This window comes from Erithacus rubecula (assembly GCF_903797595.1).
Source record: "Erithacus rubecula genome assembly, chromosome: 15".
NCBI lineage: Eukaryota > Metazoa > Chordata > Aves > Passeriformes > Muscicapidae > Erithacus > Erithacus rubecula.
This window is the reverse complement of record NC_136667.1, coordinates 4,077,906-4,099,999: the sequence shown is the minus strand read 5'-3', so window position 1 is coordinate 4,099,999 and position 22,094 is coordinate 4,077,906. Positions and strand designations below refer to the sequence as shown.

The window sequence follows — 22,094 nt, the reverse complement described above, 5'->3', positions numbered from 1 at the left end:
GTGCTGAAGGCAGGGAGGACAAAGCTCATTTTGTGTGCTCCAGGGTCTGCCAGCCCAGCTGAAGTGACAACAGCTCAGAGCTCTGATGTCCCCAAGTTCTGCTGCTCCACCAGACCCTCAGTAACAATGGGACTCAAATATTTTTGGTTTTAGGCTCAGCTCATGGAAAGAATCTCTAAATAGCAGCCAAACATTCACATTCCCCTTCTTAGACACAGGTTTTAAGATAGGAGGGGAAGGAATAGAGTAGAATTTCAAATGGAAAATCATATCTCTTATACAAATACAATGTATTTTAGTCCAATTTCAAGGGTATTTAAAAAGTTTTGTTACAGTGTTTTCAGAACAAAGCATGAAGAAACTCTTCCTTGGTTTTGTTCCATTGTTGTATCAAATGACAAAATCTGAGGTTCAGGCAGGTTGGGGAGCTGAGTCTCTTGGACACCATCTCTGCAAATCATTTCTACTGAAGGTTTAGGGATTTTTCCTGCTGTGTTTTGGCATTTTTAGTACAGTTTCAAAGCTCAAATAGGAAAGACTTTTAGCACACAACTGAAGTTATCACCTAGTGAAAAACACAGGTGCTGGACAACAACCTCGACATCAATTAAGGAGTTATTAATTGGTGGAAAAGGAAAGGTAAACATACCACATTATCAGTGGAAACTGGATTCTGGTCATCATCTTTGTGGCCAATTTCTTCATTTTGAAGAGCTTCATTTGTCTCTTCTGCAGAAATAAATTGCTTTTGTCAGATTTCATTCCAATTTTATGCTGAAGGACCATTAATGGTGTTTACCACTAAATGTCACAGCTGCTAAATCCAACAGCAAAGTCATGGTATCAATGTCTAATCATAAACAGAACATCTGCCTTATTAAACAGACATCTTGTCACAGGCATTTCAGGCCAATATCAAACCAACTGTGACCTGAAACAACAAAACTCTCAGTTATTCTCTGTACCAAGACCTTCCCATTTTTAGGTTCAAGTTGGGATATTCAAAGGTGATGAAGAGTTTCACATCAGAGATGTGCAGAAGTTGGGTTTTTAAAAATGAAAATAAATTACTACATGAAAAATCCTACATTCCCTGAAATTCTGGGGTACATATCAAAATCCCACTTACCCCTTGCAGACAATGATGGGTTTTGAACCAAAAACTGATCAGATGATGGCAAATGCTTACCCTAGTTTATGTATAAACACTTGAAAACAGCAGATTTTACCCTGTTGTTTCAACCACAAAGTATAAGATGATTCCACTGACCTCAAAAGTCCAGGAGAACACAAAACCCAAAGAAAGGGAAATCTATTTACCCCTCAAATTGAAGTTTGTTTCTCAGATTTAATTGACTTCTGCATATTAAAACATAAATCTATTACACATATTAAATATAAAGAGGAAAAGAGGGAAGGGGCAGAAGGTTCAGGTGATTCCAGGTCTGTCACCTCCACACAAACACAGGGAGAACAGGATTTCCCTGGGATTAACAAAGACAGGGCAATGTTTAGGCCAGACCATACAGAGCCAGTTAATGGCTTTAAACAACTTTTAAGTTAAATATCTCTAAAATGAGCAAATTTGATAGGAAATGGTTTCAAATAAACTCAATCTGCCAGGGAGTAGCTCCATAGGAGAACGTGTGCCAGGAGCACATGGGATCAAACAGGAGCAAGGCAGGGTGAAGGTCACTGGGTGAGGATGCTCCTCAAGGACTTGGGGACACCCCAAGGCAGCAGGAACTCTGTCACCCTGACAGCCACCCCATGGGCTCCCCCATATAGTGTGGATTCAATTAACACACTATTAAAAAAGGTGAGGGAATATGAGAGCTTTAATGATGCATTTTGCATCACAGCACAGCTCATTTTTTTATATTTACACACTAAATTTTAAAAGCAGAAGTCATCAACTGTCACTCTAGGTGACCGAAAATTGCTTTTGTTTGTCTTTCAAAATGGTTTTTTGCTGTTGTGGTTTTGGCTTTTTAATAAATTAGGACCAAAAGCTAAAGCTCTCAAACATTAGAACAATCCCTATTTGTGACTGAACATAATCCATGAATATTGGGGGAAATATTTTCCAAGAAATTCAAAACCAGCTGAGCTGCAGCACTGAAACCTCCTTAGAACTGGAGAAATAAACAGAAATAATTGTTGTGAGAGAATGAAAGTGGGATTCCTGGATGCTGTGGAAATCCTGTTGTTTCCTTGCACTTGCTCAATGCACCCCAGTTCAGCCTCACCTTGCCTGACTCAACAAACAGGGAGTTATTCCCACTTGAACCACAGACACTTCACCCTCATTCCTGTCACCATTTTCTCTCAAGCAGATCTGACTTAAATCAGCTCCTTCCACACCTCAGGCAAATCAAGGACTCTGAGATCCCTCATCTCACTTGGCTTTCAGTCACTTGACCCATTTCTTTACCATCTTACTCCCTCTACAGCTGACTATGACAAGGCTTTCCCAAACTCATTCCTGCTCTCTGCTCCCCTGGCTCTTCCCTTTCAATTGTTCTGAGGAAATGACAGGATCAAGCCTGGCACACTGCTGCAGCAGCAGCAGGCCTGAGGTCAGACTTTCTTTAGGCTGGGAGAACAAAGGCTCCATTGATCTCCTCCAAGCAGAAGCACTGGGAGCAATTAGTGAGTGGGGGATGGACAGGAGGGGCAGGAGGCATCGATCCCATGTGCTCCTGGGAGGGAAAAGGGAATTAAGCTGTAGCACTTCTCACTGCAGACCTGCAGTTTACTGAGGACACCCCCTGTGTGCAGTTCCAAGGCTCCTGAGCTGCTCCTGCTCAGGCTTTGATCTGCTGCTTGTGTTTGCCTGTCAGACAGCAGCAGGAGGCCTGGGCAGCTCCTTGTTCCAGCCTGAGCTCAGGGGTTCCCTGCCAGGAGAACTGGGAATGCACAGTCCCAGCAGTGCCTGGGGTGGCTCAGGATCACAGGGATGGAGCCATGGATCCACAGCATGGGCTGGGATGGGAGGGACCTTAAAGCCCACCCAGTCCCACTCCCTGTCAGGGCAGGGACCCTTCCCCTATCCCAGGGTGCTCCAAGCCCTGTCCAGCCTGGCCTTTGACACTTCCAGGGATGGCCATTCCAGCTGGCTGGGAAGAACTGAGCACTTGGCAGAGAATATTTTATAAATTCAGCTTCCTTGGGAGGTGAGGCTTCCCCACATGTACTGTCTGCCCAGCTCTCACCTGCAACAGCAAAACATGAACTCTTGATTTCATTTCAGATGAGTCTGGCAGAAATGGGGATCTTATGACCAAAGGTTTCTCCAATCTTTGTGTTACAAACCCAACAAAACTCAGAGACACAGAGGTAGAAGAAAGAGACCAAACAGTACCTTCAGCCCAGGCGGGGTGGAGCACTTGTGACTCTGTCAGACGTTTTTGAATGTGTACAACAGAATCCAAAGCATGCACACTGCACAAAATTGAAAATATAGGCACAGTAGTAACTGCATTCCAAATACCTTGTGAGCTTCCTTCAGATAAGCAGATTGATACTTCATCATTCCTATCATTATCATCCCCCACTTCAGTAGCAGTTTCCTCTCCTGGATTAAGTGCTGATTTAGAAACAAATTCAGATTGATCAGAGAAATCAGCAGGACCTCCTCTAGGGGGTGGGACCTCAATCCCCATTAAACGATATTTCCGTCTTCGATTCCCAATCCAAGTCTTGTAAGAGAAATAAACATGAATATCAGAAACTATAACAAAAGCAACAGGCCCCCAAGCAATTGACATCAGCACATCTGGGCTACAGGAGCAGGAGTGCAGCCAGCAGTTCAGGGAGATGATTATTGCCCAGTATTTGACCCTCCTGAGGTTCCTTCCCAAAATCCTGTGTCCAGGTTCAGCTTTCCATGGGAAACAGGAAGGTGCACAGCAAAAGGAAAAGAAGCAATAGGCACAAGTGGCAGCAAAGGAAGCTCTGATTGGAACTGAGAACACAAAAGAAAAAATAATGCTTTACAGTGAGGCAGCTTGTCCATAGGAGCCTTGGTACCTCCAGCCTTGGAGGTACTCAGTGTTTCACTGGACAGCATCCTGAGAAACCTGACTTGATTCCAAAGTCAATCCTGCTCCAGATAAAGAGCAGGACTAGGTGACTTTGTAAGGTCTCAGCTCACCTAAATTATTCAACAAATTTAACTTAAGATCTTTGATCCAGGTTCTCCTACTCTGCAGCTTCCATAAGGGGACTGAAGCACCCAATGACCCAAACACCCCCCTGCTCTAGGGTTTCCTGCAGCACAGGGGGAACTGGCCAAGGGGACAGACCTACAGCACTCCCCTTGGAGGGAGAAAGGAATTTGGAAGAATAAAGCTCAGAGCAGCTCATCCTTCAGTCCCCTCTGGCTGTAAGACAGCTTCAGGGAAAGCTGTTTGCAGTGAGTGCAGAGGAGCACACTGGGACCAGTCTGGGGGATGAAACCAGCCCAGGGAACCTGCAAACCCTGCCCTGGTGGGATGGAGATGGATGCTTCCATTTATCCTGAATTTCAAAGGAGAAATAAAAAGAAGAAAAGACCCACATTCTAAATTCTCCAAGTGGATTTGTACACCTGATCATTAATTTGCCTTCTCTGATGAAGAAACATCTACACCAAAAATTATTAACAAGAACTGTCTGCAAGTCCTCACCTCCCAAGGCTCCCCCTTCCCTTGTGTCACTCAGGCTTTCACCTTCTCATCTCAACAGCCCCTGGACCCCAGACCCTTCATTCCATCAAACCAACCAAAAATCCTTCCCAGAGCCAGGAATCCATTTCTTTACCAACTCCCACTCTTTTTGGGGTGGTTCTCATCCCCCTTGCACACCATCTACACCCCCAGAAGTAAGAGCAGCAGTTCCTGGGTTTGAAAACATGATCAGGGAAAATGCACATCCTTTCCCTAAGGCCCCTGTTCCAAATGAGTTTCCCAAGACATTAAAATATTTTAGGATTTTCTTTAAAGACACACTAAACATCACTCTGGCCTTATTTCAGAAATGCCTGACCTGTTCCTCCTTTTTCTTCTGAAAAAGTTGAGTAAAAAACTCTTTGCTTATAATACCTTGATTACCAAAGTGAAAAAATAAAGGAATATTAACAGCAGTTCCAACTACTAAACTCAGTTCATGCTGTGCCAGTCTTGGAAAAAAGAAAAAACAAACCCTTTTAAAGCTGCATCTCTAACAAGCTAAAAGATAACATGCTGAACACTATTTTTAGTAAATAATTTTTGTTAGCTGATATTTGCTTTCCCAACTTGCTGATTTTTCCTCTTTGAAGAATGCACAACAGGTATGCAGAGAATTACTTAGAAGATTTTTTTTCTCTTACCTACAGCTTTGGGAAAAAAAATTAAAGAAAACCCCCCACACAAGCAGCCCTTTGAGATCTGGGTCTCTTTTTTCCAAGCAGTGTATTGCCATTCTTTAAATCTTCCCATCATCTTGTGATTTTAACAAACAGAGCTAACAAATTTTAAAATTGAATCAATCTCTTTTTTAGTAAAAAAGGCACTTGGGAAAGGCAGATCTTTTTACAGACTTTTCAAAGCAGAAAATCTTTCATTCAACATACTGAGAATGTCAGAGAAGATGAGCATGTTTTGATAGTGTCTCAAATTAAATGGTGAAGAGAAGTTTCTACATCCTGTGTGCTCTGCTGAACAGAGAACATTCTGGAACAGCAAAACAGTGAGGGCAGGAACAGACTGGAATTGCCATGTGGGAAATCAGCTTGAGATTCCATCCCTAAAATTCTCCTCAAACATTTTTAGCCAGGTGTGTGAAGTGCTTGGGGTCATTTGTGAGTCTGTTCTGGGGCAGGTGATGCCAGAGCCCTCCCTGGTCTGTGCCCTGAGACAGAAACATTGCAGCAGGTGGAAAGGTTTGCACAGAACTCCAGTGTCACCCTTGTGTGCCAGTGAGGATGCTCCCAAGGGAGCCTGGGTGTCACCCTGCTGCCCAGGAGGAGCTGTCAGGGGGAACAGCTTCACCCTCCAGAGAGCAAAGTGAAGTCCTTGGAAAACAAGGAGCAGCTTTGCTCTCTACAGAGAAAAGAGGGATTCTCTTCAGTCTCCAAAAGTACAACTGAATTTTTTAGAATTCCTTTATGCCCACAAAAACCATTAACCAGATTGATGTTCAACCCTAAAAGCAGCTTTGGAACCATTAGGATGCAGCAAGGCAGAGCTCTCCACACCAGGACAGTTTCACTAAGAGCTCTCAGCCCTGCTTCTGCAACAGTGTCAGGAATTTAGGAAAAAGAGGCTAAAAACTGAAAGGAATAATCCAAATTGTCATGCCTGAGGGAAAGGAAGGCTCCTGTCCTTGTCTGACAGCAAACAGTGGGGCCATTTCCTGAGGCTGGGATGGGGCAGTGAGAGCCCAGAGGAGCTGCTGGGTGTCTGCTCAGCCAGGACACAGCAGCAGCAAGGTCCCAGCCTCTGGAGGGGATGATGTGCAAGGTTCTTGGGAGCCTCTTGGCACACCTGTGCCTCCCTCAGCCTTCCATAGGGACCATCAAACTGAACTCACCCACAGCTCCTCCATCCCACCTCAACTGCCCTCTTGTAAAATATTTTTTTTTCCTATTTTGGAACATTTTCTTTCACACAATTTGCCCTATAAGCATGAATGAGAAGTGTTTTCCCTGTATCTTTAGAAAAGTCCTTTTTTGGTATCTTATTAGCAATATAAATAGTGCCTTTCAGTCTTTTAGGATCCCCCTCAAAAATGTAACACTTTAACTTAAAATCTTCCTCAAGAGAATGTCAAACAGCTCATAGTGCTGCTTCTGCTGCTGATCAATAAGACTCTTACCTGAGGGCTTTTACTAAATATAGACTGCAGAAAGAGCAGGAGAGCACTTCCCAACATGGTCATTCATTATGTAATACGTGAAATCTATTTCAAGCTTCCTCATGAAATTTTTAAAGCCTTTCATCTGTCCTATTTCTGCTCCTGCAACAAGATAAGGGAAGACTCTGGATTTCTTACCCGAACTATTTCACAGTCAACATTTAATTCTGCAGCCACAGCTTCAATTTTCTCTCTGCAGACTGAGCCCAGGCTGGTCATGCCATTGTCCCAGTATTTCTTTAGGGTAGCTAAGTCTCGGTCACTAAATTGTGTGCGGTCCTGTAACTGCAAGATAAAAAAAAATACTGTTAGATAGAGAAAAAAAAATCTGCTTATCCTGAGCATTCATGTCCAGAGGTCTCCCACACAGTAACACACATATCCTACTGTCTCCATGGCTCTTCTTCTCTTTTAAGTCTCCCTTAAGAATTTGGATTTTTTTTGATTTTTTTTTTTTTTATCCAGGACACTTCAGCTTTCCCTGGGATTTGCTGTAAAGGCAGTGGCAGCATTAACACAAGTTTAAGGCACTTCAGTTTGGTTTCTACTCCACCTGATTTTTTTTGTAATTTGTTTTATCTCATTCTATAAGGCCTTACTGAAAATAACTATTTTTCCCCCTTGTGCTGTTTACTCTCTCCACCCAATTTATGCAAATTACTCCTTAAAGGCTTTTCAAGTTTCTCACCCTCCCCCCTTAAAGTTCTTTTATCTTACTGCAAACTACAACACATGCATAATTCAAAGGATTCTGACTTCCTAAAGGGAATACTTTAATGTTTATGTGGTGAGCTTGAGTTTAAATTGGTTCCACTGTTTATCTGTGAGTTCCCAAACTCTTTGTCTACTTTTATTAAAACATGTGATAGTGGATCAGTGATAAAAAAGAGTAACACTGAAAAAGAATTTCTAAATATCTTACCACTGCTTGAAGCACAGAGTGTATTTCTCTATAGAACTTCCAAGCTTTATCAAAAGCTTTTCACTGAGAATTCTACCTATAATCCAGAGTTTTGTTATTTCAATCCATGTTTTTTACTTCTGCTCTTCTTAGGACAGAAAATCAACCACAAAGTCTGCACTGGTAACTTGCAGCTCATGTGCCACGTGTCATTATTTCAGTAGCTGAATTGTGTTCATGATTTCAATAGCTGAATTCTGTGTTTGCTCATTTAAAAACTGTTAAAAGCTAGAAAGAAATAATTTTAAGTGGGATAAAAAGTAATTTTACAGAACTAGGATAATTTGACAATCTTGTACATTTCCCAGTTCCAACTTTTGTTAATCTTCAGAAAATTGTAATTGGTGCAATTTTCTTCTCTTAAAAACTACTATTTCTCAAAATGTTGGAAGAACTTGAGTCTCCTCAATATATGAACACAAAGCAGGGGCATCAAACCTTTGTCTTCCTAAAGTGATCCCAGTAAAAAGATACACCAGATAAATTCAAATATGGTCCGGATGCACTTGATGATCTTAGAGATCTTTAATGAATCCATGATTAATTGGGTGCCCACCAGGCCCTCAGAGCTTTTCCTGGCTGCAGTTCCACCATCCCAGACTGGCATTAGAGGGGCTGTTGCCATCCTGCCCATCCCACAGCAGAGTGGGGCTGGTGAGGAGCACCCCGGACACCCCTGAGCTGCTTTGCTGTGCACAGCCCCGGGCAGGCAGCACAGCAGATGCTCCTGGCAGAATGCCCCAGGCCATGCTCATCCAAAAGGAATCCACCTGGCTGCTCCAGGAGGAGCAAAGTGCAGCTCCAGAGCTGGGCAAAGCCAAATGCCAATGCCTGGTGCCCATGTGCCCCGAGCTGCCGCTGCTCCCGCTGCACGCCTGACCTGAGCTCCTCCTGACACAAGTACAGCCAGCCCTGCATCACTGCAGCAAGAGCTCCTTTTACAGCTGCTTGGGCTTGGGAAGAGCTCTGCTCTGTGTGCCCAGGAGAGGGAAGGCAGAGAGGAGTGCCAGCAATGCCCAGAATGCACAATGAAACAAGGAACCCTGGCCTGTCCACATTCTGACTGCTCAGGGCAACCTCACCTCCTAAAGGACAGTGGGTGTTTTTCAGACATAAATAACTAACATTGCCTGCTGGTTCTGCAGAGTTCACACTGCTGCAAGCCCTCCCAGTGAACTCCCAAAGCTCCCTGTGCTCAGCAGGGACAGAACACTCAGCAATGCCTCACATTGAACATCCACAGCCTAAATCACTTCTGGAAAACCCAAATCTGCACTCCCAGGTGCAACTCTCTCATTCAGCCCATTCACTTCACTGTTGCACTCAATCCTTGTGGGGTCCATTCCAGCTCAGAATATGCTGTGAAATTCTGTGCAGCACCAGGAAATGTGCCTGGAGTTACAGGGAAGGGAGAAATCCTGCTCAGGTTGTCTTCTCCCACTCTGGTGGTCGTGTTGGCCAAATTAGAGCAAATCCCAAATAAAGTGCAGCTGCTGCTGGAGGGAGCTCAGGTTTCTTTTTGCCAAGTGGTTTTCCAGTTATTCAGAAATGCTTCCTCTCCTGAAAGAACGTGGGGCAAGGCTCAGTAGCAGGAAAAGTGATCTGCAAGGGGATCCTGCCTTGGACAGAAAACACTCAGTGTCTTCTTGAGTTCCCACAGGTGTGGTGCTCAGGAAGGTGCACAGCCTGCTCAGCTTTTACTTACTCAAAACAAGGATTTTACATGGAAAATGCAGAATTTAATTTCTGCTTTCAAAAGCAACTGGCCTTCAAAAATTTCCTTAAAAAGCAGAGTCAGATCTTTTCCATTTTAGTGGATTGATGTTAATTCTGATGATCTACTGCAAATGTTTCAATAAAAATCTTATAAGATCACTATTCAATGGTTTTCACCTCACAACTGCTGTATAATTATGTTAATATAACTTAAATTTTCTACTCTGGAGCCTTTGTCTCATTTTAGCCATTTTGTTCTACCAAGATCAGCACTGAGGAGCCCCTGTGCTTTGCAAAGTGAGCAGCTCTGTGGGATCTCAGAGATCCTGAAGGATCATCATTTACACATCCTGCTCTCAACTGCTGCAGCAGCACCATGGGATCAGTGTCACCCCTTCAGCTCAGGAGATGTGAATGACACTTGAGCACATCCAAATCTCAGCTCCAGATTATCTGCCTTTGTGCCACACACTGTGCCATGGGCCTTATCAGCAGTTTCTTAGGGAAATCACAAACTACCTTCAATTACAGGATCATCCCCTTGACATGGATCATATCCAAGTTTGACTCCTGCATTATAAACTGCTTAAAAATTACATAATGACTTTTGTCAGAAAATAAAGGATAGAATTTCTACACTGTACATGTAACTAAGCTTCCATCAATTTACTTAATAACCTTCTCATGCTTAGTATCATCAGAGGAAATGAGGGACCAAGAGGAAAATCTCAGAGCCCTACAAATATCATAATATACATCATTACAGGGAAAAATATCAAAAGATAATATTGGCAAGCTTATGACAATACTTATAGGTGAAGGCAAGCCAGTAATTCAGTTCTCATTTTTTATGCCATTAACTCAGCTCTGAATACAATTCTCATTTCCTCTCTCCAGCTACCCAGCTTGCTGATACAAGGCTTGGCTTTATCCTTGACAGTGCTGGCTGTTGGCTGAATCCTTTCCATTTCCCACTTCTGTTGGCCACAGTTTAAAAAGCAGGAGAGGCTTTGTCCAGCTCAATCCAGCCCATCCATTCCCAAGGAAAAGCAAATTGAATCAGCAGTTGTGCCCTGCTCAGGGTTAAACCCGGCTTATCCCCGACCTCCCAAGTGTGGCAACAACATCCCTGGAAGAGATGACCCAGTTTATTAGAGACATTCCTGGCTCTTTGCCAAGCTCCTGGTCCCCCCCACTGTGCAGCAATATCTGTGGTGCAAATCCAGTGTCTATAATTGGGATGAATAATTGCACAGAGTGGAGTGTCCTTATCCTGCCTTTTTACATCGGGTTTAATGCACCATTGAAAATCTTTCAGGCCACGTGCACAAAAGCTATACACAAATTTCAGATTATTAATCAAAGACATGCTAAAAAAATGGAAGAACTAGAGGTTTTATAACTTGCATTTATGCTGCAGCTGAGCACTGTGTATGGTGTTCATTTCAATTGCAGTGAAATCATATTAAAACAACATTCAGTTCTGATATTTGGTGATGAAATGGGCTGAGGTAATGGTTATTTTTAGGAAACAAACCTCTCACAAACAAATTTTCCACGCCTTTGGTCCCTGTCACTGCTTCTCTGTTATATTTTGGGAGGAATGGGAAGATAAGAAGCACTCAAAGTATTCAAAGTATGAACAAATCCCAGATTCTTCTGTTCAAGCACAGTGCATTTTGCCTTCTTCACCTTTCCCAGTGACACCAGCATGGAGCTCTCTGAACCCTGACACTAATTAATATCTGTTTTCCTCAGAAGATTATCAATTCCCACCTCAAGATCTTATTTGCATGTATTAACAGTGACTTCTGAATCATTCTACTACATTTCTCCTTTCCACCATTTAGTATCATTCTTGCTTTTCTGTTTATTATCTCTTGATTTCCCACATACAAATCCTGAAGTTTGCATTTTCCCTTAACACACCAAGATATTTAACCTCATCAAAGCTGTGCCAGATTACACATTCCTTCAGCCTGAGGTTTCAGCTTCAGGTTTCAGCAGTGGCACAAAGCAATGACTGAGCTCAGGCTGGACACTGCTGCTCACACAGCTGCACAAAGGTGTCTGCAGGCTCCCTTTAATCCCTGCTCACACACCATTAGGGCACACACTCTTGGGTTACTGTAACTTTTTTTTTTCTTTTTTTCTTTTTTTTTTTTTTTCCTCTGTCCCCACTGGCTGGGTAAGCTTGAAGTTTGCTCTGATGGAGGCAGAACTGATAAATATTTCATAGCACCCCATTGTGAGAAGAGCTGTAACTGCTTCAACACTCAGCCAAAATTACAGCTATTCTGTTAATATCTGTTTTGAAATCAAACTCAACTAAAAAGATGGAAAAAAAAAGGAGATATTAATGCAATGAACAGTCTAGCAAAGAAATTACACCCTTGAGCCCCAGTCATCTCACTCTAATTTCCAAACCAACCCTCAAACCACACAAAATGACCACTCACCCTTCTGGAGGTTTTGAGCTGCTTTGTGATATTGTGAATGCTCAGCCTCAAATAAACTAAATTTTAGATGGTAATTGTCATGATTCTTATTTGATCTAATAATGTATTCTTCACATTGGGCCAGAAAGTTTTGCAGTTCCTGCTCAGATAGGATGAATTCCTTGCCTGCAGGTTCACAGCAGACAATAAGCCAAGGTGATTTGTGGCACTGAGATGAAGCACAACATGAAATAAAATCATGAGCAGACCTGTTCCCCTCTGCATTCCTTCAGCAGTGCTGTGGGACTGGGAGGTGCTGCTCCCAGCCAGAAGCCAGGCCATGCTAAGGATGGTATTAACAATGTAGAAATACCTTGAGATGGTATTAACAATGTAGAAATATCTTGAGATACATAGTAAAGTATCTCACAGAAAGAGGAAACACTTTGGTCAGTATCCTAAATGCCAAAATAAGAACAAGCACAGAGTTCCCATCCAGAGACCTCACTGCAGACTCAGACAGGCTCCCACTGACTCCACCAACCAGGGAGGGCACAGGAAGGTGGAGAGAACCCCCCAAGCTCCTCCTGGAACAGTTTTAAACCAAAAGGCAGAGCTGAGGTGCCCTGACTGCAGGCAGCTTTAATCCCTGCTGGGGTTTCTCTGGGAAGCTGCTCTGGGCTGTTTGCTCTCAGCTCATGTTGGTTTTCCTGAGCCTGGCAGGGCCCAGGCCAAGGAGGAGATTCCTTCAGAGTTGTACTGATGTGTCTCTCCCACAAAATCCAGCTGTGTTCCCCTGCCCAGAACAGCTGGGGGCAGATCTCACACTGCAGCCCCTTCACCTGCCCAAAGTGTTTCTGCACTCCTGTGACAGGCAGGATGCAGAGGGGAACCTTTATTGCCTCCATCTCCAGACTTTTATTCAAAAGTGATACAAAAATCAAAATTTAGCACTCTCCAGGTCTTTCCTGTTCCCCAGTACATCAGACTGAGAGCCCAACCACCCCAAAGTGAAGCTCAGGGCACACAACCCCCTGAAATAAAACTCCACCACTAAGGCACAGCTTACCAGAGTCACCACCTGTGTGCCAAATGCTCTCCAGAGCACACCAGCACTTTTACATCTACAAACACAAACCATTCTGCTCAGACCTCAGATGACACAGATCTGAAGCACAGTCAGTACACTCAAGACTTAAGAACAGAAGTGGAGATATTTTCTCCCTTTTAATTCTCCTTAACCAGTACCTTCACTGCTATTTTTGAATCCTTGTTATCCTGCCACCACCCTGTGAAAAACCAAAAATCAATGCATTCATAAAGGCCACTGCACATGCACCAGGACAGAACACAGAGCTGTCATTTCCAAAGACACTCTCATGACTTACTGAGAGAGTGATATTTCTAGACTAATATTCATTAACAATCAGGATTACATCATCCTACAGCAGAGCTGTGCACACAAGAGTTTCTGCAGAACTGCACAGCTTTTATTTCTCTCCTGATACAGTTGAAGGACAGGGCAAGGGAAACAAAACATCAAGGCAGAAGATTAAAATTTCTGAGCATCTAAAAGACAATCTTTTCCATTTTAACCAAAATACAGATTAGCCTTTTTCCTGTTTGAATGGCAGTAATTGCCATAATGGCACTTCTACAACTCTATTCATTCTATTTCTGTTCCTTCACACTCTTTATTCAGAAGAATTTCACTTGAAATCCAAGTTTCTAGGAAGTAGGAGCTTTTTCTCCTTTGCTTGTCTTACCCCTGTGTGCACATTGCAGTTTTAGAGTGCCAAGTTCTCAACTTGTCTCCTTAAGGAGGTTGATTCTGCACTCAGACTGGGAAAGTGCATCCACATCTGCACACAGATGTTGTCAGATTGTATATACCAATGGGTTTGATGCACTTCATTGATTAAAAAGACAAATGAGTAAAGGTCTAAGGAAAAAGAATTCCCTAAAAACCATTCTTAATGATCTGCAGGAAAGACCTTTAGAGGCTGGAGACAGAGAAGGGAATGGAGCTGGGGCAGGGTCTGCAGCACCAGAGGGGTTGAGGGAGCTGGAAAGGGGCTCAGCCTGGAGGAAAGGGGGATCAGGGGGGACCTTGTGGCTCTGCACAACTCCCTGACAGGAGGGGACAGCCAGGAACAGGGACAGGAGGAGAGGGAACAGCCTCAGGCTGGGCTCAGGTTGGATATCAGGAAATATTTTATCACTGAAAAAGTTATAAAGCATTGGGACAGACTGCCCAGGGTTGTCCAGGGGTGGAATCACCATCCCTGGTAGGGTTAAAAAAACATGTGGATGTGGCCCCTGGGGACACAGTGCAGTGGTGACCATGCTGATGCTGGGCTGAAGGTTGGACTCAATGATCTTAAAGGTATTTTCAACCTTAGGGGGTCTATGATTAATGAACAGACATCTCCACATCTTTGAAAGCCTAAAATTTACTCCAGAAATTCTACAGCTGGGTTGGGTATCCAGGATGACCACAATGCCCAACAACCCCCCAGTGCTGCAGGCAAGAGCCAACATCACCCCACTCCCAGCCCAGTGTTCCCACTGCCAAATCTGAGCTGGCTCTGGCACTTACCTGACTCCCAGAACAGCACTGAACTCTAAAAACAACCTCAGCAGCAGAATTTGTACCTGACAGGTCACACACACCTGGCCTGGATTACCTTACAGCTGGATATTGGCTGTGGATGGGGTGGCAGGACATTGGGAGGGAGAGGGAAAACCTCCCCATTTAGCTGTGAAACTCTACCCCAGGACACTCCCAGCTCCTTGGTGAGATGCTCTAAAAGGTCATTAAGTGATAGAGGGGATGAGCTTTCCAGAAAAGTGCTGCATTTTAAAAAGCCTTCTCAAGAGAATTAGCACTTAGGAAAGAAAAGGATGGATTGAGCACAACAGGATTTGTATAAAAGTACCAGTTCCTCTGGGAGATGCTCTTATAAAGTGCTCTCTGTATAAAAAGAAGTAAGTGATTGTACCAAACTCTGCAGAAATTGAAGTGCTTCAGCTGAGACCTAGAAAAAGTCTCAGGGAAAACATCATTAATGTGATGGTCCTGAAGTTCCTACTCATACAGGAAACACTGCCACACTCACACCTTTGAAGAATAAGGAACTGAAACTATTATAATAAAGAAAGGGAAAAGTTCTGGTTACAGAAGGAGAAAGCAAGAAAAGGCTCTTCCATTGGCTAGACCTAGTTGCAAACACAGCAGTCACTGCCAGGACACTGCCAGGATTTGCCAGGGCACTGCCAGGACATTGCCAGGGCACTGCCAGCTCCACAGACTGGGAAATTTGGTTACCATGACAGACACTTCCCCAGCTGCTGCTTCTGACAGAGCAGGAGTGACAGAGCAGCCCCTGGAGAATCTACCTGAGGCTGGAGGCAGAACTGACACCTCTCCAAAGACAAGCTGGAAATGCTGAGCACTAACTAAACAAAAGAGTTGGGCAGAGTTTTTTTTTTTTCCCCTGACAAAAGCTGTTTCATACCTTGTGTTATGGTTTGGAGTTGTCTGTGAATTGAGGACACCTGGCTGATTCTGCTACTGTGAAATGCCATTTATGTGGATAAAATTAGACTTGATCAAGTTCCTACAGCCAGCACTGACTAATTCTGTGCATGTGCAGAGAAGCTGCAGAGGGAGTTACTCTCTTAAGCATTCAGTTGCCTGGATCAAGAACCACTTCAGTTTAAATATAAAAAACATGTTCTGAGCTCCAAACTCTCAGTTCTTATCAATTCAGATGTGGTATTTGAGCTAAGAGCAAAATTCCTACCTGGGCATCACCTCACACTGGATTATGACCTTGACCTGCTTTTAAAGACAGACATCAACTTCACCTCAAGTGAAACACTGCACCTGCAGATAATGTTTGTGTCAAAGGAAAAAGGGAAAAAGCCACCCAAGGTAAACAGAACTGACATTTTCAAAAGTGCTTTTTTACCAACTTTTCATTGCTTCACTTGATGCATTAGATACTCAGATGGAAATGTACTTACTGCTCTTTTTCTGGAACAACCTGTAATCCAAGGCACAGTAAGGTTTCCTGAAATCTGCAGAGGGGAAAGAGGAAACAGAACAGAAAACAAGAATAGCTTAGGTTGCTGTGACAGCCAATACTGAGACTTTAGCACTGTACATTCAATTCTGACACCAAAGTCTATAAACAGGTTAAGATCCAAAACCAAAGTCACACTCACCTTTATTGTCAAGAATAAAACACTGTTTCTTTGGGTGAGGACAAGACAACACAGTGACAATGTGGGTGTTTCTGTACTTTTGGTACTCCAAAACTTGTGTTTCACAACAGCAGTTTGCCTTTCCATCTGTCCCAAACTGGCAGGATGAACAGACTGGAGTCACACAAGGGCTGAGCTGTCCTCACATCTTTTTCATTACATCACTTCAGCTTCCAGAAAAAATGCTCTTGTGTCTGTCACTGCACTGCTCAATGTCTGATGTCAAAGATTTGAGTAGCAGCAGAAAAATTAGGGATATCAGGATAGAGAAGGAAGGCAAAGGAGAGCTGCCTCCATTCCTATTGTTTCTCCATCAGGTCAGACTTTACTAAATAAAAATCTCAGAATGTTTTCCCTGACCATCTGAGGTGTGTCATAGCCTGGAATATTTTAGGCTTTGTATTTAAGATCTATGTTCATCTTCTGCTGCAGACAAGCAATGCTTGAGAGATTAAACACAGCTCTGGAGAGAACAATCACCTCAAGTCACTACACACATGTACGTGAGAAAAAAACCTGTGCACTTCTGCTGACTGAACCAAACTGCACTGAGAGTTTTTGCATTTGCAAAGTGCTTCACTGATGGCTCTTGCACAACAAGCACAGCAGCTCTGGCACAAGTGTCTGCTGTACAAGCATGTAAAACACTTTTATTCAAGCTTTAGGCTGGAAGCACCAGGAGCTTACCCAAAGTCAGACTCTCTCAGCATAAAGAGGGTTGAGGGGGGCTGGAAAGGAGCACCCTCCACTCCTGCATCAGGATTTGAACCTAAAATATTAATTTTTTCACTGCACACACACATTTTTCAAAATTCTGTGAAGTTATGTCTGTTACAACCCTATACCCCACACAACAGCTTCACACCACAGAATCCACTGCAAAGGCACCCTGAGGAACCACCCAGGTGGCTCCTCTGCACTAATTTAAAGGGGGCTAAAAAAAAAAAAAAAGTGCTTTTCTATGGGAATAGAGCAAATTCTATGTGGCAGAGCATTAAGGGTGGCTGGGAAGACAAATGCACAGAGTTCTGACAGGGATGAGGCCAAAAGCAGCCAAGTTCATCTCAAGAGAACTCCCTGAAAGAAAATGTGCACGGCACTGTTCTGAGCTGCCTCTGTCCAACAGCCACAGGGCTGGGCTTGGGAACAAAATAAATAACAATACACAGATTCTCAACAATTCCTGTCCCTCAGGGTTGGGGGAAGAAACCAAGATTAAATCCCAGTTCAGCCACAGATAACCTCTCCACTGCAACACACTCAAAGTCAAACTAAGACAAGCAAGTAGGCTGAAGAATTTGTTTACTGAAACTGCTCAGCCATTAAAATTGATCAGTTAATTAAATTTAGTCTTAAGTTACACTAACATGAATTTGATTAATTGAACCAGTAAGGAAGCTATAACTAATTGCTAATTAGATACCCCACCAATATATGACAGTAATTACTTCATCAAAACATGAATCACACAGTCCTGACTTTGAAGAAGCATCTGCTTGGATGTGCCACTACTCCAATAATCATTTAGCTCAGGTTTAATCTATTTTTAAATTCAAGAAGATTTCTCCAAGTTTAAGGATTTTCATCTCTGTGCTGATGGATAAATTAGCTAAACATGGGCAATAAAATTAACATAAACTGAGTACAAAAAAGGAAGTGTCATCCTGTACAAGCCTAAAAGGATTCAAGACAGCACCTTGGAAAGTCTCTGGTACCCAGAAGTGTCACCTCAGGGGTTCACAGGGTGCATGCTCAGAGCAATAAGGGAATTATCAGCATCCTGCTCAGCTTTTCAAAGGTTTAAAACTCTGGAATGAAAAGGGATATGAGAGGAAACAGTAGCTTCCTCTATCCACATTCCAAATCCAAAGAACAGGGTGTCTGAGACAGGCATGGAGGTCAGCTGGGTACAAATGAACTCCTCACTTATCAAAAAATCAGATATGTTGTTCCAACAGTGGGAAGTAAAAAATAAAACCCAAAACAAAGCACCAGAGATCTAATTCTGATCCATAAAACACCACACAAACAGATAAAATATCATCTACCATGAACTGTTCTGGCTCTTCAAAAAGATTCAGTTCCTACCTCATAAAACTCCAAAACAAAGTTATTCTGAATTTCATTTTAAAAGAATTTAAAATAGAAGAAATCAATCTCTCTGATGCTTTTTGAAGAGTGAAATAAAACACTATGAGCACATTGATGGAGGCATCAATAAAGGATTTCCCTCCATGAAACTTAAAAAAAGTCCTTAACTCAACCATAAGCACTTTTACCAATCCTTTATTGACAGATCTGCACATTTACAGCTTTTCTTAAGTGAAACTGGGATGGCAAAAGTAAGCAGCATTCCAGGAATTCTACAACCAAGTAAGAAAAGTAACAGCAAATACTGACAGACTCTGAGATTAAGGAGAGAACAGCTCATCAGATGTGCCATCTACTCCCCAGAATTCACTCCCTGTTCATCAGGCCTCTGGTTTACCCAGAAAAATAATAATTCAGGTGAAAAGTGGCACTGACTTGGATTCAGAAACTTTCTTTCAAATGGTCATGAGATAAGAACAGTCAGGGAAAAAAATGAAAAGAAAACTAAAAAAAAAATCCTAAAAAACCATGGTTCACAAAGTCTTGCTCTCTATCCTGGAGAGCAAAGCACAGGAAAAGTTGATCTGCTGTCGACATGGTTTATTTTCAGGATAAACTAAAAAGGCAATGCAGTAACAGGCAAATGCATGCAGGTGACACACACAATCACATCCTGTCAGCCTCAAAAGACTTTTACCTCAGTGTCTCCAGGCTATGTCATGCCAGATGGTGTAGAATCAGGAAAAATACCAATTTGGATGTTTCCTGCACAAGTATTTCTCCCCTTGTGATACCAAAAACTAAAAAAAAAAGTGTGTCAAATGTTGCAGGTTCTCCTAAACATCTTTTGGTTCTTCAATGATCTGCATTTTATTTCCCCTCAGTATCACTAAAGGGATTTTGGTACAGGAAGAGGAATAAAGGGATTGAATGTAAAACTGATTATTTGAATTAGATGTTGAGGGAAAGGAAGCTGAGTTAACTCCCTGACAGGGAACCCTAATCCCTGACAGAACAGAGGTCCAGAGGCTGCCACCTGCACAGGGGGTACAGGATTCCAGGCTGACATCAATGGGCTGAGCAAATGCACAAATATCAGCATGGAATCATGTCTTGTGCCATGTGCATGTCCACAGGGAAAGGCCATGGCATGTGCTGGATAGCAAAGGCTTGAGGAACCAGCAGTTTGTAGGTATGAACCTCCTGCAGCCAAAATTTAGCCATGGAATCCATGAAATCCTCACTCATCTTCAACACGTGGCTACCAGGGTTGGATGGGCAGAAGTGTCACCACACTGCAGAGCTGCCTGCACTGGGTGTGAGAAGGAATGGTGTCCACTGAAAGGCACCAAAGGAGCACAGCCTGCAGACAGGTGAACCTACTTAATAGCTACCAACTGTGAAAGGAAACAGCATTTATCCACAACCTCAGCTCTGAGGTCTCAATACAGACATAAACTGATGGATTACCTGGTAATTATTTTGGTTTTGTGACAGCCTCAGTTGACTTGAAGACGTAAAATGAGGAGAGAAGGTACTTCTGGCAGCGCTGTTGTTGTGATAAAGGGCGCTGGGTGCGGTGTGCAGGGAGGTGCGTGCGGGCAGCTGGAACTCTCTGCTGTGGTACAGGAGGCTGTCGGGCGCGTCCCTGGCGCTGCCCCCGCCGCGGCTCTGGCTGTCGGCGCGGCTCTCGCAGAAGCGGGAGCAGCTCTGGATCTGCGCTCCCATGGAGGCCAGCTCCTCCTCACGGGCGTACTCGTCCTCCACGTCGCCCGTCTCCATGGCGATGGACAGGCAGCCGCCCTCCGGGGCGGCTTTGTGCGCGCCGCCGGCCGCCAGCAGGCGCTGGGGCTGCTCGGTGAGGGCCAGCGAGAACACCTCGCGGATCTCCAGGTTCTGGCCGCCGCAGGCCGAATCCCTGGGCTGAGCGCGGGGCCCGGGGGCCGCCTGCGCCGCCGGCTCGGCCTTGTGCAGGCGCTGGCAGCCCAGCGGCTCGGCCTTGCAGGGCCTGTGGCAGATCATGGGCTTCTGAGGTAACACCAGCTCCGCCGTCTGCACCGAGGAGCCTTTCTTCGTGTGGCTGTAGATGGAGTTGGCAGAATTGAGCACGCTGGTTTGCCTGGACAGAATGATGGTCTTTTCCCCCACTAGGAGGGAGGCGTTTTTACAGTGGGGTACTTGCCGTCCCAGAGGGATGTGCTGCTGCTGGAAGTCTGCGTCGCTCTTGCCCGGCAGCCACGGGATGGAGGTTTTGTGCAGCTCCGCCATGGAGGCGTTCATGTGCTTGGCGGCTCCGGGCCGGCCCGAGGAGCTGCCAGGGCTGTAGATACCAGTCACTATCACGTCGTTGTTAGAAGAGGTCCACGAGGATTGCTGGCTTTGGGATCGAGCAATATTTACCACGTTTCTCACTGCTGCTTCCGGGGGCATGGAGGGAGTGGCAGGGGCAGTCCCCGGGGGGGTGCCCCCAGACTCCACGGCGCTCTTGCTGCTCATCTTCCGCCGCTTGTTGCCAACCCACGTCTGCAAACCACGACAGCAACGACAACAAACACAAAACGAGGCGTCAAAGAGGCAGCGAAAAATTAACATTTCCATTTTTAAGCGGATCTGATGACATGTTAAGTGTTTGAGTTGAGATCTAAGTTTACAAATATGTAAATCATGTGCTGATTATGCAGTGCACATGACAGGGTGGAAATACAGGAATGAACAATACAGGGTAGAAATCCAGGCCTCTCCTCCTTGGCATCCACACCTCATACACAACCTCAGCCTCAATTCCAAAGCCCCAGCTTCTCAAAAATCCTGAGACTCTTCCTTGGAATCCACAATTCATACACAGCACAATCCCAACCTCAATTCCAAAGCCCCAGCTTCTCAAAAATCCTGAGACTCTTCCTTGGAATCCACAATTCATACACAGCACAATCCCAACCTCAATTCCAAAGCCCCAGCTTCTCAAAAATCCTGAGACTCTCATGCCTCTCTCAAAATTTATTTCATTGACACCACTCTGACTGCTTTCCTACAGGAAAACAAAACGTCCCTTCCATTGACAATTCCACTCCAATGACTAATTTTTTTGGTCAAATTTTACAAAATGTCCAATTTGAGGCACAGTTTGTAACATGTAGTAAAATGTCAGTCACTGGTCAGCTTTGCCTCTGCTGAGAGTCCCATTTTCCTGATCAATTGTATTTAGGGAATTCATCTGCCTATTATAATCCTATCTACAAATGCCAGATGCAACTCAAATATCATTCTGCAAAGAATTAATCACTGACCAAGAATTTTATAGGAAAAAAAAAGAGAAAAGGAAAAAAGGGGGCATTAGGAGAAGCAGAAATGAGGGTTGTAAAGAAGAGAAAGGTAAGGTCATGGTAAAATACACCAAATGCAGGACAAACAGTGGATCTGTTTCCATTACACTTTCTAAGTAAGAAGAAGTGTAAGTGCTGCAGAGCAGGGCTCAAAAAGGGAAGAACACAGAAAGAATGATACTTGATTGCAGGAAGGGAAATAGAGAAGGAAAGAGAACATGAAGATGGAGAGAAGTGCAAGGAAAGGGGAGCTGGGCTGCCTCCTCTAGGATATTCAATCAGCACAAAAATAGCAAAACCAGCCCTGGCTGCAGCATCAGCATCCAGACTCCTGTTACAACTGCCTGCCTGCCCCAGGAGCCTGAATCCCTGGCTGACTTTCACAGCTTCTACCACCTCCAGCTGAGAAAGGAACTT

General features: G+C 44.0%; 2 protein-coding genes across 3 annotated transcripts in view; one reads left to right on the top strand and one right to left on the bottom strand.

Moving 5' to 3' along the window:
• Nucleotides 1-22,094, top strand: part of LOC306808552 (sodium/hydrogen exchanger 2-like) — a 516,475-nt gene that overhangs the window by 371,579 nt on the left and 122,802 nt on the right. The gene's annotated exons all lie outside the window — the stretch shown is intronic.
• The window catches only part of HDX (highly divergent homeobox), a 39,790-nt gene that overhangs the window by 9,377 nt on the left and 8,319 nt on the right, over nt 1-22,094 (bottom strand). For both annotated transcript variants that reach the window (XM_079319228.1, XM_079319229.1), the window contains 5 exons: nt 19,825-20,877; nt 16,024-16,077; nt 7,018-7,164; nt 3,494-3,701; nt 650-729 (listed from right to left, as the gene is read on the bottom strand). In XM_079319228.1, coding sequence (XP_079175354.1) covers nt 650-729; nt 3,494-3,701; nt 7,018-7,164; nt 16,024-16,077; nt 19,825-20,877 — 1,542 coding nt within the window. The remainder of the gene's footprint in view (nt 1-649; nt 730-3,493; nt 3,702-7,017; nt 7,165-16,023; nt 16,078-19,824; nt 20,878-22,094) is intronic.